Here is a 15,513-nt window from a genome sequence, read left to right as displayed (position 1 = left end):
TATGTAATAGATAACCCCTCATGCAACCCATCATTTTATTCAGAGGACTTGACATGTTGAGGAGTTGATAGGCCCTATTATTTGAGTTAATACGTTCCGCATATTAAAAAAATGTGTTCAATATATCTCTAAAAACAAGTCATCATTTCATATATATCAGTTTACAATAAAGTAATATCATGTAGGTTAACTTCTATTGGATTCTACTGCATTCTTTTCCCGCATAGATTGAATGTCTGGTCATAAAATATATTGCAAAAATATAGAAAAGCCCTTCATGTGCATTTTACTAGTTATGGATGTAATGCTTTAACTTGCGGAAGAATCTATGCACTTGTAAATCGCTTTGAATTCAAAGCGTCTGCCAACTGACTATAATGTAAATGTAAACACACGAAAGACTACTCGATTGGCTTTCTTTTATTACTTGCAAAAATACAACAGAAATGTATGGATAAATGCATACAAATATGACGCCTAGACAGATACACATTCTTTGTTTTACACTGATATTGTGCATCACCGTAATTACATTCAGAGTTCGCCGTGCTCAGAGATTTTAATGGAAGTCCAAATAGAAAATACACTCGGAGTATAAACAGATTTGTGCAAAAGAAAAATAATTTCATCACTTTCAAATAAATATGTAATATTTAAGAATAAAACGTTTTAAAAAAAAAAGCTTGGCCCTATTGATGCTGAATTCTGAGGAATCACCTAGCATGGAAAATAACTCTCCTAACATCTAACTTTGTCACGTTAAGCTTTCTTTTTATCATACAATGCTAGAAGCTAAACACCATCCAGATCCAGTTCAGGAAATGCCTCAAACAAAAACAAAAAAAAACATTCACACCAGAAGAAAGACAGGGGCAGCCCTTCACAAACATGGTGGAAAGAAATGGCAGATCACGAAAGAGCATTTCTCACGAGTTCATACAGGCAGCAGCTGCACAGAAAACGTATGATTCAATTCATCCGAAATCAAAATGGAAACATGACTAATTGGGCAAAGATCAGTGCCTACATCACAGAAGTATGTCATAAATGATAAAATAATTAAACCGCCAGCCCCCCCCCCCCCCCACCCTCAATCTTGCATGTTCATCATCTGTTCAGTTAAGGCACATAAACCCATGTCTGTGCATAGGCACTCGGTCACACTCAACAAAAATAAGACCAAATTTCCTAATTCAAGGATTTGGGAATACATTAATGAAGTACCACAAGGTCATAAAATGAAGCAATAGAATAACAATTGTATTTCATATCTTTGTGGAGTTTTAACAAATAAATTAATGCACTTATCCATTTAATGTAGTGCACAAAAGCCAAAGCTGACAATAAGTATACCGGCGTCTTATTTCCAGGCAAATGACCCTTCTCTGAACACTCAAATGAAGATTTAATGTTTTCAACAAAAACAAAACAATGCATGAAAGCAGCTTTAACAAATCTAGTTTTAAATAAATTAACAATAGCTTATCATTTCCCACGTGTTGAGGAAAACACGTATTGTGCGATTGGGGGCAATACATGGGGCAGCTTTGTCTTGCCGTCTCTGTGTTTTGGTCGCGCCGTCTCTCTGTGTTTTGGGTCATGGCGTCGCTGATCACCGCCAGGGGAAAACACCGATGTGCTGATGTACCCTCCTACAACAGCCGCTGGTTTAGGATCTCCCAGATCATTTTGTTCCGGAAGTATGGCATGTTGGACTGAGGGGGGGGGAAAAAATGGAAAAATCTAAGTCTGTAGACCACCACTCTTTGAAATGATAGGCAAACAGAATACAGAATTAATATACCAGCACAACAAGACATGCCACATGTCAACAGGACCTTGTACTGGACCTAACCATCAGAAACTAGCGCCACCATTTACAACGGGTCTCCACTCATTCTCTCACAAGGTTTCCAACAAGAGGTCGGTCGGTCGGTCGATAGCCTTCGCATCAAATCACGTTAAACAATCATCACAATAATTCAGCTAGTGACATTTTGAAAATGGCAGTTTCTCTTTGAAACTAAAAAAATAAAAATAAAATAAAGAAAAAATTTAAAAAATTTAACTTTGGACAGCCCTAAGAAAAAACCCCACAAATAAACCCAGACCATTTAAATCTCACCTTCATTTGCAGCAAACCATGTTCACAACCCAACCAGGAGTGAACATGCCAAGTGAGCTTATTTCTCACAGCAAAGCCTTACTACAATCGTAAAAAAAAAAAAAAAAAAGTGCTACACGCTGTTCAGCAGTTATGTGGTCGTGGTAGCTGAAGACACACGTGCCGCACTGTCCCAGAGGTGCTTTGACAGACGGGCGCAATGGCTGTTTGTTGTTATGCCTACATACAGTGCATGGTCTTCTTCCTCCTCCACCCTACATGCAAGCGCCCAGTAAACATGCGCTCGGATCTGACGTGGACCGGGGGATGATCAGCGGCAAACCAACGCCGCCGATAACCCCACTCCAAACTCGATAAGGACATTAGGCAGCCCACGGCCTGACCGTGAGGTAGCGGTACCTGTGTGAAAGTGAGAGGCTGTCCGCGGGCGATGTAGTCGGCGTATTTACAGGTGAACACTCCGCAGTCGCTGCCGTTGTTCTGCTGAGGGATCTCCTGCACACACGACGAGAAGGACCGCTGAGCATCACGAGATACCGCCACAGTGAAATCAAACCTCCGTCCATTTCCACCCCCAGGGAGGGCGTGCACTTACGCTGGACTTTAGGCTGGATACTACCCACTTGGAGACTTCCAGGCCTTTGCCCTTTTTGGCCATGTATTCATCTTTCAGATAACGTCTGGGAGGAAGGCACAGAGTTAAGAGTTAACCAAAAACAAAAGCAGCAATTGTAAAGTGCTTTGGATAAAGGTGCTGTATATACATGCCAACCATTTACCATTTACAGTCAACTCTGAAGCGGCTGATGGTCTTTGTACTTACAGTAAAAGGCTGCAGATGTGGTCGTGCCTTTGGCCCATAGAGTCATAATACTTCACAGACTTTGCTTTGAGGTCAATCACCTTGGGATCAGAGACAAAATCTGTGTATCATTTCATTCATTAAAAGTCATTGGTATGTCAAAGTTTTGAAACTGCACTAATATTTCCAAATTACACCAGTTATGTTATGCCATATTAAGTTCTCTGCCATTTAGCCATTGACTAAATAAACAATTCGAAATAGAAATTTGAATTACTACTCGAGGAAAATCTACCAATTCAGCACCATCTATAACTATCCCAATACATTTGCATTCATACAGAACTCGGTTCCCATCCTTCTCGTTTCATTCCAGCTCTACTCACTGCAAGAGACCAGTGCACTCCGAGGTGCAGAGGCGCCAGGATGAGGTCGTAGAGGAAGAGGTCCACCGCCTTGGTCCAGCGGCGGACAGCGGCGTGACCCCCCCCTCGCAGTTTGGGGAAGAAGAAGGTGCTGAAGGCGTACACCTTCCTGCCCCCACCCTGCTCGCTGCGGGACATCACCAAGTTCAGGTAAAAATTTATCACCTGGAAACAGGAGAGTGAACACAAGACACGGCTGATGAAATTAACGCATTAAAGGTCCCATATTGTACCCCTTTCCACCCTTTTAATTTTAGATCCGTGATATCCATAGGACAGCGTTTGTGTGGTCTTAAGTGCCAAAAACGCCCCCTATCCAAATCTAAAGTACGTAAATCTAAAGTCAAAGCAACGTAAATCTAAAGTAAATCTAATGTTAAAGCAATGTACATCTAAAGTAAATCTAAAGTTAAAGCAATGGAAATCTAACGCAAATCTAATGTTAAAGCAATGGAAATCTTTAACTATGTAAAACAGGAAAGGCAGAGGAAGTGAAGCAGCAGCAGGAGCAGCAGCAGGAGAGCAGTGGCAGCAGGAGCAGCAGGAGCAGCAGGAGCAGCAGGAGCAGCGGTACCTCGTCGTTCAGCCAGCTGCTGTCCCGCAGCGTGGCCAGGTCCCTCTGGGTGATCCGCAGCTTGAACGCGCTGCTCAGAACCAGGTTCGGATCCTTCTGACCCAGCGCCTGGCTCACCTCCTGCAGCATCTCCTGGACGGGGGGAGGGGGACACAGCCTTTCAACGGAACGCCTCTCAATCCCCGGCAGTCCGGGGCCCGTTTCTCTTCAGAAATGCCAAAAACCCACAGCTCTTCTCCCACAAGACCTCCTGCTTCCAAGATGGAGCAGTCCAAGGTTCCACCCCCAGTGAAATACAGGGGCGGCCTGTAGAGTAGTAGTTAAGGTACATGGGCCCTTGTTAAAGGTCGGTGGTTCTAATCCCGGTGTAGCCACAATAAGATCCGCACAGCCGTTGGGCCCTTGAGCAAGGCCCTTAACCCTGCATTGCTCCAGGGGAGAATTGTCTCCTGCTTAGTCCAATCAACTGTACATCACTCTGGATAAGAGCGTCTGCCAAATGCCATCAGTCTAATGTAATGTAATGTAACAAAGGCAGACATGAAGTTAAGTGGCATTGATAGTTCCATTTCATATGTATAAGCTGCTAATATACTGCAGCCAAACTCAGACTAGAAATTGCCATTACCAAAATTAAATCGGGGACACGTTGCCAAGCACCAGCCAGATCCCACAGACTACCAGTTATTTTTAGATAAGCATCTGCCTGAGAGAAAACTAGGAACTAGAGAGTTGACAACTGCTGAAATCAGAATATCAAAGAAATCTGTAAAAGAATCATGAATATATCTAGGGCAAGGAAAAGTCATTTTTAACAGCGATTTTTTTTCAGTCAAGTAGCACTGGAAACCATCAAACATGAAGGGTATGGGGCTCCGCCAATACTGGCAGAGAGGGCTCCGCGGATCACCTTTGTCAGCACGGGGAACTCCTGCCGGACACCGCCGTCGGCCGCCGCTTTCCTGGGGTGCACTGCGAAGAGGGAGGGGACCGCCGCGTGGTCCCCCAGATTCAAACGGGCCGCGATGTCGGAGGAGAGGTCCAGGTCAGCGGACTGCGTCTGATGAGGAGGGAACGGCGCGGTCTGAGATGGCAGCTGGGGGGGGGGGGGATATTTGTGTTAAAGCATTTTTACAAGACCATTGTAAAAGACCAATATTTTTTTTGTGACCACCCTATCGGTGTTAAACCTGCATCACTTCTCTGAGATACAGAACTGCAGGACAGCGTTGGCTAAGACAATCAGCAGGGAGGTTTGTTCCAAGCATGTTGGAGAACTTGCCACAGTTCTTCTGCAGACTTTGGGTGGCTCCTTGCTTCTGATCTCAGACTTTATGTAAAAAGTAGTGAATTGCTTACAGTAATATGTTACTTTTAAAAAACACAAAAACGTCTCTGTTGGAAAATGAATATTTGGAAATCTCAAATGTGATCTTTTATACTAACCCCCCCCAAAAGAAATAAAAATATATAACAAAGTCTCGGGTGCCTAAGACTTCTGCACAGTACTGTGTATATATGTATGTGTATATATATATATATATATATATATATATTTTATATATTGTTAGTGGTAGGGATGGCAGATGGGAGCAGGCTCCGAGCGGCTCACCCGTGCTGCAGGTTTGTGTGTCTGCGCAGCCAAATGCAATGACGCAGAGTTTGGCGGCCTGTCTCTGTGCCTGACCCGCGCGTCTTCGGTCAGCGAGCAAACAGGCCACTGAAAAAGTACAAAAAACCCCTGATACAATACCCCAATAGCATACACTGTAAGCTAATTATTCAATGTGTGGGAAAATGTTATGATGACGTCTTTGATGTTTACATTTTACATTTTACATTTTAGTCATTTGGCAGACGCTTTTAATCCAAAGCGACTTACAAGTGCATAGGTTCTACCACAAGTCAAAGCATCACATCCAGAACTAGAAAAATACACCTGGACTGCTGTTCTAAACATATAGTCGTCATCATAAGTGCAATTTTTTTTTTTTTTTTTTTTTGGGGGGGGTTAGACAGGGATAGGGGTATCAGAAGGGGGGGGCGGGGTAAATCAGGAGGGGGGACTAAGGTAGAGTTTGAAGAGGTGTGTTTTGAGTCTGCGTCGAAATAGGGGGAGGGATTCTGCTGTCCTGACAGTGGTAGGCAAGTCATTCCACCACTGAGGAACCAGAACGGAAAACAGGCGTGAACGTGCAGCTCGACCGCCAGGTGCCCGTAGAGAGGGAATCGTAAGGCGACCAGAGCTGGCAGACCGGAGTGGTCTAGCTGGGGAGTAGGGAGTGATCAGGGATTGTATGTAATGTGGGGCAGTCCCCTTAGCAGCCTGAAATGCCAACACTAGGGCCTTGAATCGGATGCGTGCGGCAATAGGAAGCCAGTGGAGGCCAATGAGAAGCGGGGTGACATGAGCCGACCTGGGCTGACTGGTGATCAAGCGGGCTGCAGCATTCTGGACCAGCTGGAGGGGCTTGATGGCGCACGCTGGGAGACCGGCTAGGAGGGAGTTGCAGTAATCCAGGCGGGAAATGACGAGCGCCTGGACTAGGAGCTGGGTGGCTTTCTCCGTCAGGAGATGACGGATGCGGCGTATATTAAACAGAAAGAACCTGCAGGTTCTGGCAGTGGAGGATACTTGTGGAGCCAGGGAGAGGCAGTTATCAAGAGTCACCCCAAGATTCTTTGCCGTACGGGAGGAGGAAACTACAAAGTCCTCCACAGTCAGTGAGAGGTCGATTGACGGAGAGGACTTAGCAGGGATGTAGAGAAGCTCAGTTTTGGCAAGGTTGAGCTTCAGGTGATGGGAAGTCATCCATGCAGAGATATCAGCCAAGCAGGCAGAGATCTGTGTGGTGATTTGGGTGTCAGGGGGGAAGGAAATGAAGAGTTGGGTGTCATCAGCGTAGGAGTGATAAGAGAAGCCGTGGGAAGAGATAACAGAACCAAGAGACATGGTGTATAGCGAGAAGAGGAGAGGCCCAAGAACCGAGCCCTGCGGGACTCCAGTTCGTAGGGGTTGAGGGTCGGAGAGTGCGCCCCTCCAAGTCACCTGGTAGGAGCGACCAGAGAGGTAGGAGGAAAACCAAGCGAGTGCAGAACCTGTGACACCCATCCCAGACAGCGATGAGAGCAGAATCTCATGGTTGACTGTATCGAAGGCGGCCGACAGGTCGAGGAAGATGAGGACAGAGGAGAGGGATTTTGCTTTAGCAGAGTGGAGTGCCTCAGTGACCGCGAGCAGGGCGGTTTCAGTGGAGTGGCCACTCTTGAAGCCAGACTGGTTGGGGTCATGGAGATTGTTGTGGAGAAGATAAGTGGACAGTTGGGAGCAGACCGCCCGTTCCAGGGTTTTAGCAAGAAAGGGAAGAAGAGAGACAGGCCGGTAGTTGTTCAGGGCAGAGGGATCGAGAGTAGGTTTTTTGAGGAGGGGAGTGACTCTGGCCCTCTTCAGGGAAGAGGGCATGGTGCCGGAAGAGAGGGAGGTGTTGATTAGAGAGGAGAGAAAAGGGAGAATGTCCTCAGATATAGATTGTAGGAGGGGAGAGGGGATGGGGTCAAGAGGACAGGTGGTTGGGCGGTGGAAGTAAGGAGTTTCAGCGTGTCGGCGTCAGAGAGAGGAGAAAAGGAGGTTAGGGAGTTGGGGAGGGTAGGAGGGTCAGCAGGGGTGGAGGGTTGGGAGAAGGAATTGCGAATAGCATCGACCTTCTTTTCAAAGAAGGAGACAAAGTCATCAGGTGTGAGTGATGAGGGGGGTGGGGGGGGAGGGGGGGCCAGAAGAGAGGAGAAAGTTGAAAACAGTTTGCGGGGATTAGAGCAGTGCTACTGCTACCGCGTTAATTTTCGAGTGAAAGAAGGAAGATTTAGCTAGAGAGACAGAGGAATGGAAAGATGATAAGAGGGCATGGAAGGAAGCCATATCACTGGGGAGACAGGACCTTTTCCATTTTCTCTCCGCCGCCCGCAGTTCGGTTCGGACAGCTCGTAGAGCATCAGAAAGCCAGGGACTGGGGGGGGAGGCCCAAGCTAGTTTGGTGGTGAGGGGACACAGAGAGTCAAAGGAAGATGAGAGGGAGGACATGAGAGTTGTAGCCGCATCATCGGTAGAGAGTCGAGAGAAAGACTCCGCAGATGGTAGGGAGGAGAGGATTGTAGATGAGAGGGTGGAGGAAGACAGGTGGGGTAGGTTCCGTCGACAGGTGACAGTGGATGGTGGGAGAGATGGATGGGTGTTAGAGGAGAGTGGAAGAGAGAAGGAGATGAAGGAGTGGTCAGATATATGGAGTGGTGTTACAGAGAGGTTGGTTGTTGTGCAGCTCCTTGTGAAGATGAGGTCAAGAAGGTTGCCTGCTTTGTGGGTGGGAGGGGAAAGAGTGAGGGTAAGGTCAAAAGAAGAGAGGAGGAAGAGAAAGGTAGACTGGGTGGACTCTGAGTTGAGGTTGAAGTCACCCAGGAGGATCAGGGGGGTGTCATTGACAGGTGAGGAGCTGAGGAGGATGTCCATCTCATCCAAAAAGTTCCCCAGAGGACCCGGGGGGCGATAAACAACAATGATAAACAGTTTGCACGGCAGAGTAACAGAAACCGCATGAAATTCAAAAGAGGAGAAGGAGAGGGATGAGGAGAAGACACTAGATCTCCATGAGGATGAGATTAGGAGACCTGTGCCACCTCCTCTGCCAGAGGTTCTGGGTGTGTGGGAAAAAGAGAAGGCAGAGGAAAGGGCAGCCGGGGTGGCCGTGTTCTCAGGTGAGAGCCACGTTTCAGTTAAAGCAAGAAAGTCAAGGTTGAGGTGGGAGGCATAGGCAGATATGAAGTCTGCTTTCTGGACGGCGGACTGGCAGTTCCAGAGGCCACCAGCCACACAGAGATCAATACCAGGGGATCTGGGAGGGAAGATGAGGTTAGAGATATTCTGCCCATGTTGGCGGGAGGCGAACCTCCTACCTGACTGGGACCTGGGGAGAGGAGAGAGGACAGGGATGGGAAGGAAACACATGGAGGGAACTAGGGAGGACAAGGGGAATACTACACAGTGGAATGAGGGCAGGCAGCAAAAACAAAATCAATCATCAGGCTCTCGGACAGCCTAGATGGACACCCGTAGATAGACAATGTCCTTACTTTTTCTTTCATGGCCGTCCTGCCGTCCACTCTCCCATTCTCTGAACTTTTGCACCCGACCAGACAATCACACCATCTAGAAATAGAGGATATATTATATAATATATTATATAATAAGAATATATTGCCACTAAAATAATTTTAGCAAATTTAAATTGATCAAAATACTCAAATACATCCTCAGGCTTCGCAAACAGAAAATACCTGTCTTTAGTTTGCCTCGCCGAGGAGCCATCCCTCCAAACCGACGCACTCAAGTTCGCTAAGGACGAAAACAAACAGTCACTAGGGGTACCATGTAGTGGAATGGATTTTTCATGAATGTATGAATAACTGAATGTTAGAAAAGATTATTTTGGTCTATAAGCTTACACATAAAAGAAGCAAATGCGTCTCGCAGGTACAGTAGACCCTCATGAGATATGAACCACAATGGGGGGGGGGGGGGGGTCATATCTGAGTGGCCTTCCTATTGGTCCAAAACACCTCCAATGTCTTTACCTTTCATTGGCCCAGGCCTGGACGTGCTTGTGTTACAAGTCTTGCTGAAGATGGCCGATTTGTGCATGTCCAATGGGAGAGGCGTTCTGTAAAAACGTTTTTAATGAGTTGACAATAAAAAGAATCCTTCACGCCAAAAAATTAATAAAATAAAACTAAGACAATGGCTTTTCATTTCCTACCAATCCTATGAGTGCAAATACATGTAGTGGTCTTATTTCAGCATTGCACCTGACATAAACTGAATAAAAATAGTTTTGCTATTGTATCACATGCTGTGGTTGCTACGAGGGCACAACTGCGTAACCAACAGAAGAAGTCCCTGAGCAGTCTGGGAAATGACAAGATGTCTCAGGCATCTGGCTCAGGCAGGGCGACATGGCTCAGGCAGTAAGAGCAGTCGTCTCATTGGCTCAGGCAGTAAGAGCAGTCGTCTCATTGGCTCAGGCAGTAAGAGCAGTCGTCTCATTGGCTCAGGCAGTAAGAGCAGTCCTCTCATTGGCTCAGGCAGTAAGAGCAGTCGTCTCATTGGCTCAGGCAGTAAGAGCAGTCGTCTCATTGGCTCAGGCAGTAAGAGCAGTCGTCTGGCAGTCAGAGGGTTGCCGGTTCGATCCCCCGCCCGGGCTGTGTCGAAGTGTCCCTGAGCAAGACACCTAATCCCCAAATGCTCCTGACGAGCTGGTTAAAGGTTGGTGGTTCTAATCCCGGCGTAGCCACAATAAGATCCGCACAGCCGTTGGGCCCTTGAGCAAGGCCCTTAACCCTGCATTGCTCCTGGGGAGGATTGTCTCCTGCTTAGTCTAATCAACTGTACGTCGCTCTGGATAACAGCGTATGCCAATAATGTCATGTAATGTACTTCCCTCTCGGGTCTTCAGCACACTTGTCCCCGGTTATGATTTGCATTTAATTGTACGTCGCTCTGGATAAGAGCGTCTGCGAAATGACTATATAATAATGTAACGTAATGTCACGGTGGGAAGTCTCCTGACTGAGAAAGCCACCCAGCTCCTAGTCCAGGCGCTCGTCATTTCCCGCCTGGATTACTGCAACTCCCTCCTAGCCGGTCTCCCAGCGTGTGCCATCAAGCCCCTCCAGCTGGTCCAGAATGCTGCAGCCCGCCTGATCACCAGTCAGCCCAGGTCGGCTCATGTCACCCCGCTTCTCATTGGCCTCCACTGGCTTCCTATTGCCGCACGCATCCGTTTCAAGGCCCTAGTGTTGGCATTTCAGGCTGCTAAGGGGACTGCCCCACCTTACATACAATCCCTGATCACTCCCTACTCCCCAGCTAGACCACTCCGGTCTGCCAGCACTGGTCGCCTTATGGTCCCCTCTCTACGTGCACCTGGCGGTCGAGCTGCACGTTCACGCCTTTTTTCCATTCTGGTTCCTCAGTGGTGGAATGACTTGCCTACCACTGTCAGAACAGCAGAATCCCTCCCCCTATTTCGACGCAGACTCAAAACCCACCTTTTCAAACTCTACCTTAGTCCTCCCTCCTGATTTCCCCTGCCCCTCCTTTCTGATATCCCTATCCTTGTCTAACCCCCCCACAAAAAAAAAATAAAAAATAAAAAAATTAAAAAAATGCACTTATGATGACAACTATGTTTAGAACAGCATTTCATGTGTATTTTGCTAGTTCTGGATGTGATGCTTTGACTTATGGTAGAACCTATGCACTTGTAAGTCGCTTTGGATTAAAAGCGTCTGCCAAATGACTAAAATGTAAAATGTAAATGTCTGCAGTGAACAGTGAGGCTTAGAGCAGGCCCATATCTCAGAACTCACATGAATGGCTTCACACGACCACAAGGCAGCGGCTTGTTGTTGGTGTACTTCTCCGAGACCATCTCCACCAGGAGCTTGTAGTGCTCCCGGTCACTTTCTTTCAAAGCCTTGGGGGAGAGGGAAATTTAGAGACAACGATTAGATTACATCACGGAACAGACAGCATATGCTGACCTCACTTTGTTTTTGCGCAAGAATTTTTTTAATAATTCACAGTCATTTCACAAACGAGGACGGACTATCCACAAGGACGACACTAATGTAGACGATAATAAATCCCTCCTCTCCTATATCGCAGTGCATAGCGGTCTACCTCCTCCACCGCGAGCTGAGGTTTATGACTCTGGGGTGGCAAGGCCAGGAGAGGGGGCTCCGTGTCGGACGTGGCGGTCCCTCGTGGATCAGGCCGGGGGAGGAGCTGCAGGGACTGCCGCTGGTGCCTAAGTCTGGTCTTCTCCGAATTTCCTGGGTAGAGCGCCGTTCCACTGTGAGGGGGACGAGAGGATAAAGACGTAGCTTTCACCCTGAACTCGGCTTAGTTTCAGCAAAATAATGACTAACGGGCGAAGCTGGACTTACTTGTGCTTCCTGGTTGAAGGCTGAGAGCTTTGATGAAAATGCAGCAACGCCCTCTCCATGGGTTTTTCTGCACAAACACAAGACCATACTTCCACAAATGGTTCCTTACAGAACATTCTGTGCATTCATTTTCAAATAGAACACATTTTCAATATTTGACCAGCACCCTCTGGAAAAATGGTGCATCTTGCGTGATACAAGCTGCCAGATCAGAATCTGATCGAGAGTGCAGCAACGTTAAACGTCCTAAACCTCTTAAAGAATATGCGAAAAGCAAATAGCGAAAAGTGTCTGATTGGTAAGACTTCTAAAGTGAGGAATCACTCTTACCCCTCTTTACTTCCATATTACTGATCAAGGAGTTAAAAGTGTTGTTTGAGATCTCATCGACTCCCACCTCCTCCAAGCTGACCTGAAAAAGGCAATCATTCGGCACGTTTCGTCAAAGTTTCACACAAAATCAGGATATAGACCTCAGGCCAAATTAGCATCTTAAAATTACATTGGAAATGAAGAACCTAAAAAATCACAGTGATTAAGTAACCCACCTCATTAGGAACACAAGCCGTTTTCTCCTTAGAATGAGCGTTCGCAAATGGGTTTTGCAAACGAAGCAGACCAGCAACTCCTGCCACCGTTTTCCTGACAACGCTGACCACTACATCTGGACAATTAAACACAGTTATTGAGTGAGGCTGTCCACAGATTATTACAGTCCATAGGTCTGGCAGTCAGAGGGTTGCTGGTTCGATTCCAGTGCCTCGCATGGCAGCCAATCACAGTTGGTGCGTGTGTGTGTGTGTATGTGTGTGTGTGTATGAATGGGTGAATGAAAAGCACCAATTGTACAGTGCTTTGGATAAAGGCGCTATATAAATGCCAACCAATTACCATTTACCATATCTAATGGATAGAGTTTAAGAACACGCCACTTCGTTAGGTCAGTGACAATTCTATCCCTACGGTTTGTACAAGTAACTTTGTTTAACAAAGAGTTGCTCACTCTCCAATAAGGCACAAGTAGTAACAGGTCTTGTAGTTAAATATCATAATAGTCACCTCTTTTGGGCCTTTTGACCTCCAAGTGTTCAGTTCTACCATCGGGTGAGTGGATACTAAAAAACAAGAAGGGGGCAACATCAATAAGGTCAATGTAGCATAGAGAAGTGCTGGCAAACAACACTAACGTTACGCAATTTACACCCAAGTAGTTTTCTGGCTGCTACGGTTAGGTAGATACAAGATTTAGTTGCCTAGCTAAACATGCGGAGGAAACCTCGTCATAAGACTATAACCGTTACCTGTAGCTAACTTTTCGTAATATTACATATGTAAGGCGTTTACCTCCATATCTACCCCAACTACGCAGGTAAGTTAAATTCACGTCGGCGGATTACGGGTTTCATATATCCTGGGTAACTAACGTTAGCGATCCAGGTACTGTTCACTTCAGCAAGTAAAACTGGACACACGCACCGACCTTTGGTAATTCCGTTTAGCCGGTCTGGAGAGGTTCTCTTGTGACTGCCCGTTAAGAGTCCCTACTGTTGGCAACTGCAGGTTATTGTTCCTAGGCCAACTCGTACACCTTTGCTCAGTATGATGTCCGAAAAACGACGATATGCTGTCAACTATCCATTCATACATCCCAGACCACCAGGATAAAATGGGCACCGGTTGGTTCGTCAGGGCCAGGTCTGTTAAATTATTAAATAGACACGCATGTACGAAATAATGAGCTAGTCGAGAACCAAACAAGCTAACGTTACTGTGGGTTTAGGAAGTTACGTCATGTGCCACTTCCCTTTGTGCAGCAGTAAGGAATCTTCCCCCTGAACTCATTTTCTATTCGTTTTCGACCCGCTTCTGGAAGTTTATTTGTCATACTTTTTTCATTCTAGAAAACATCCCTACCAAATTGCATTCCATAAACAATGCTTACTCCATGGTTACTGGAATGGTTAGTTAGGCTTCGCAGATCCTGGGATGAAGTACCGCCGCTACCTGCTTAAAATAAGGTAATCAATAATAAAAATCAATAAGGTAAGAGGCCTCTTATAAGAACATTCATAAATGCTACCCAACCAAGCACTTTTTCAGAAAATATAGACATTTTAAAGATATACACTGCACTTTTTGTAATTGACAAATGGCAACTGTCCCGTTTGTTCTGGCATTGTGACTATAGTCACAGGTCATGGAAGGATATCTGTGGGTTCTATTGTAGGGGAAAATTCACAGAACAAAAGATCTCCCTCCTAAAAGCATGATAAACAATCACAAGTCAAAATCAGACTCCACCTTAGTGAGCAGGCTGGTTCCTCCAAAACTCTCAACGATGTGTGCTAAAGGTTTATCAATATATCTGTATTAAAGTGTGATATGTACCCTGTATAGTTTCAAACTGATGAACTGCTAAATTGTGCTAGAAGTACACAGCAGCCAGCTGGCGGCGGGGGGGGGGGGGGGGTCCCGTCTTGAACTGCGTAGACCGAACTGTCAAGGACACGGGCAGAGCAAGATATGACTGTACAGCTGATTTCTCCGGGACTCTCGATGTTTTGTGCCAGAAGTGTATCTATTTGACCTAGAACATTAATTATAGCTGAGCTTATGAAAATGCAAGAAACCACAGTGAAAACTGTTGAAATGAGAGCAAAGAATGCTACGTACATTTACTCCCTTAGAAAAAAATTATTAATCAAATGTTTAGTATGTCTGTATATTAGAAAATAATATTAGAAGTGAATATTAAATCAAATGTTTAGTATGTTTATATGTTTAGTAATATTTTCAAAGATTACTGCTACTTAGTTTGTCTTATAAAAGCGAAAGATACAGAGTGACGTGTATGGATGACGTGTGTGTTAGAGGGGGGGCATCCAGAACTTTATGAGGTCTGGTAGTTTGCCAAGAGCAGGTGCGGGGTGAAGTGAGGACAGGGGGAGTCCTGAACTTTGTTTGTAGTTGGCAGAATGCCCTGAACTTTGTACAGAGTGGGCAAATAAGGAGTTATGATAAGAACAGTGTGGGTTATTTACCAGAATGAGGTTTGAGGAGGAGTTGTAGGTGGAGTAACTGTGTATAAAATGGGTGTAAAAATGACAGTCGGGGTTTATGCGCTGCTGCTAATAAAGTCTGATTTTCCTGAAGAACTTGCTGCCGTGGTGTCGTCTTTTCCCTCGCGAAGATGTTTTTTGACAAATTGAAGATTTGGACTCTGTCGTTTCCTAGACACGACACTATATATAATGATATATATGTTTTCTGATTTTCTTGTTAAATATAACAACTTGCATCTTGGGTTTCAAAGAAAATGGCCTTGGACAATGTAACTATCACTTCATGCCATAAAAAACATGTTTCTTTGGTAGCTAACTGTTGAGATTGCGGTCCTGGGGCAAATTTGGCCCTTTATTATTATTACGGGGAAAAGTATCATTTTTTGGCTCCGTGGGCTGCACTGTCTACAGGTATTTGGTCACCAAGACTCAGTACTGATACATGCAATAAAAGGCATCTAGCTACTGATTTTTATTTTTATTTTTTTCAGTAAATTGAAGTAATATAATAATTATATTCAACTTTTTAT

At 45.7% G+C, this 15,513-nt stretch overlaps 1 protein-coding gene across 1 annotated transcript; it reads right to left on the bottom strand.

Annotated features, from left to right (window-relative positions):
• Positions 1–402: 402 nt before the first annotated feature.
• Positions 403–13,724, bottom strand: senp2 (SUMO specific peptidase 2). Its single transcript, XM_061226356.1, has 18 exons — positions 13,402–13,724; positions 12,981–13,036; positions 12,470–12,585; positions 12,252–12,333; positions 11,922–11,988; positions 11,656–11,827; positions 11,343–11,449; positions 9,549–9,634; positions 9,252–9,309; positions 9,048–9,123; positions 5,539–5,646; positions 4,837–5,022; positions 3,927–4,058; positions 3,314–3,517; positions 2,949–3,028; positions 2,721–2,805; positions 2,525–2,620; positions 403–1,715 (listed from the first exon to the last, which is right to left on the bottom strand). Exons 1-18 carry the CDS (start codon positions 13,566–13,568, stop codon positions 1,653–1,655), a joined length of 1,941 nt encoding a protein of 646 aa, XP_061082340.1. The 5' UTR covers positions 13,569–13,724; the 3' UTR covers positions 403–1,652.
• Positions 13,725–15,513: the final 1,789 nt, after the last annotated feature.

Source organism: Conger conger, chromosome 17 (genome assembly GCF_963514075.1).
Source record: "Conger conger chromosome 17, fConCon1.1, whole genome shotgun sequence".
Classification (NCBI taxonomy): domain Eukaryota; kingdom Metazoa; phylum Chordata; class Actinopteri; order Anguilliformes; family Congridae; genus Conger; species Conger conger.
This window is presented reverse-complemented; position numbering and strand designations above follow the sequence as displayed.

Coding starts and splice junctions, on each gene's coding strand:
- senp2 (XM_061226356.1), bottom strand. CDS start 13,568: ATGTATGAATGGATAGTTGACAGCATATCGTCGTTTTTCGGACATCAT. Junction 11,989..12,251: donor TAATATGGAAGTAAAGAGGG/GTAAGAGTGATT, acceptor GTGTTTGTGCAG/AAAAACCCATGGAGAGGGCG. Junction 1,716..2,524: donor AGCCTCTCACTTTCACACAG/GTACCGCTACCT, acceptor CCCCCCCCTCAG/TCCAACATGCCATACTTCCG.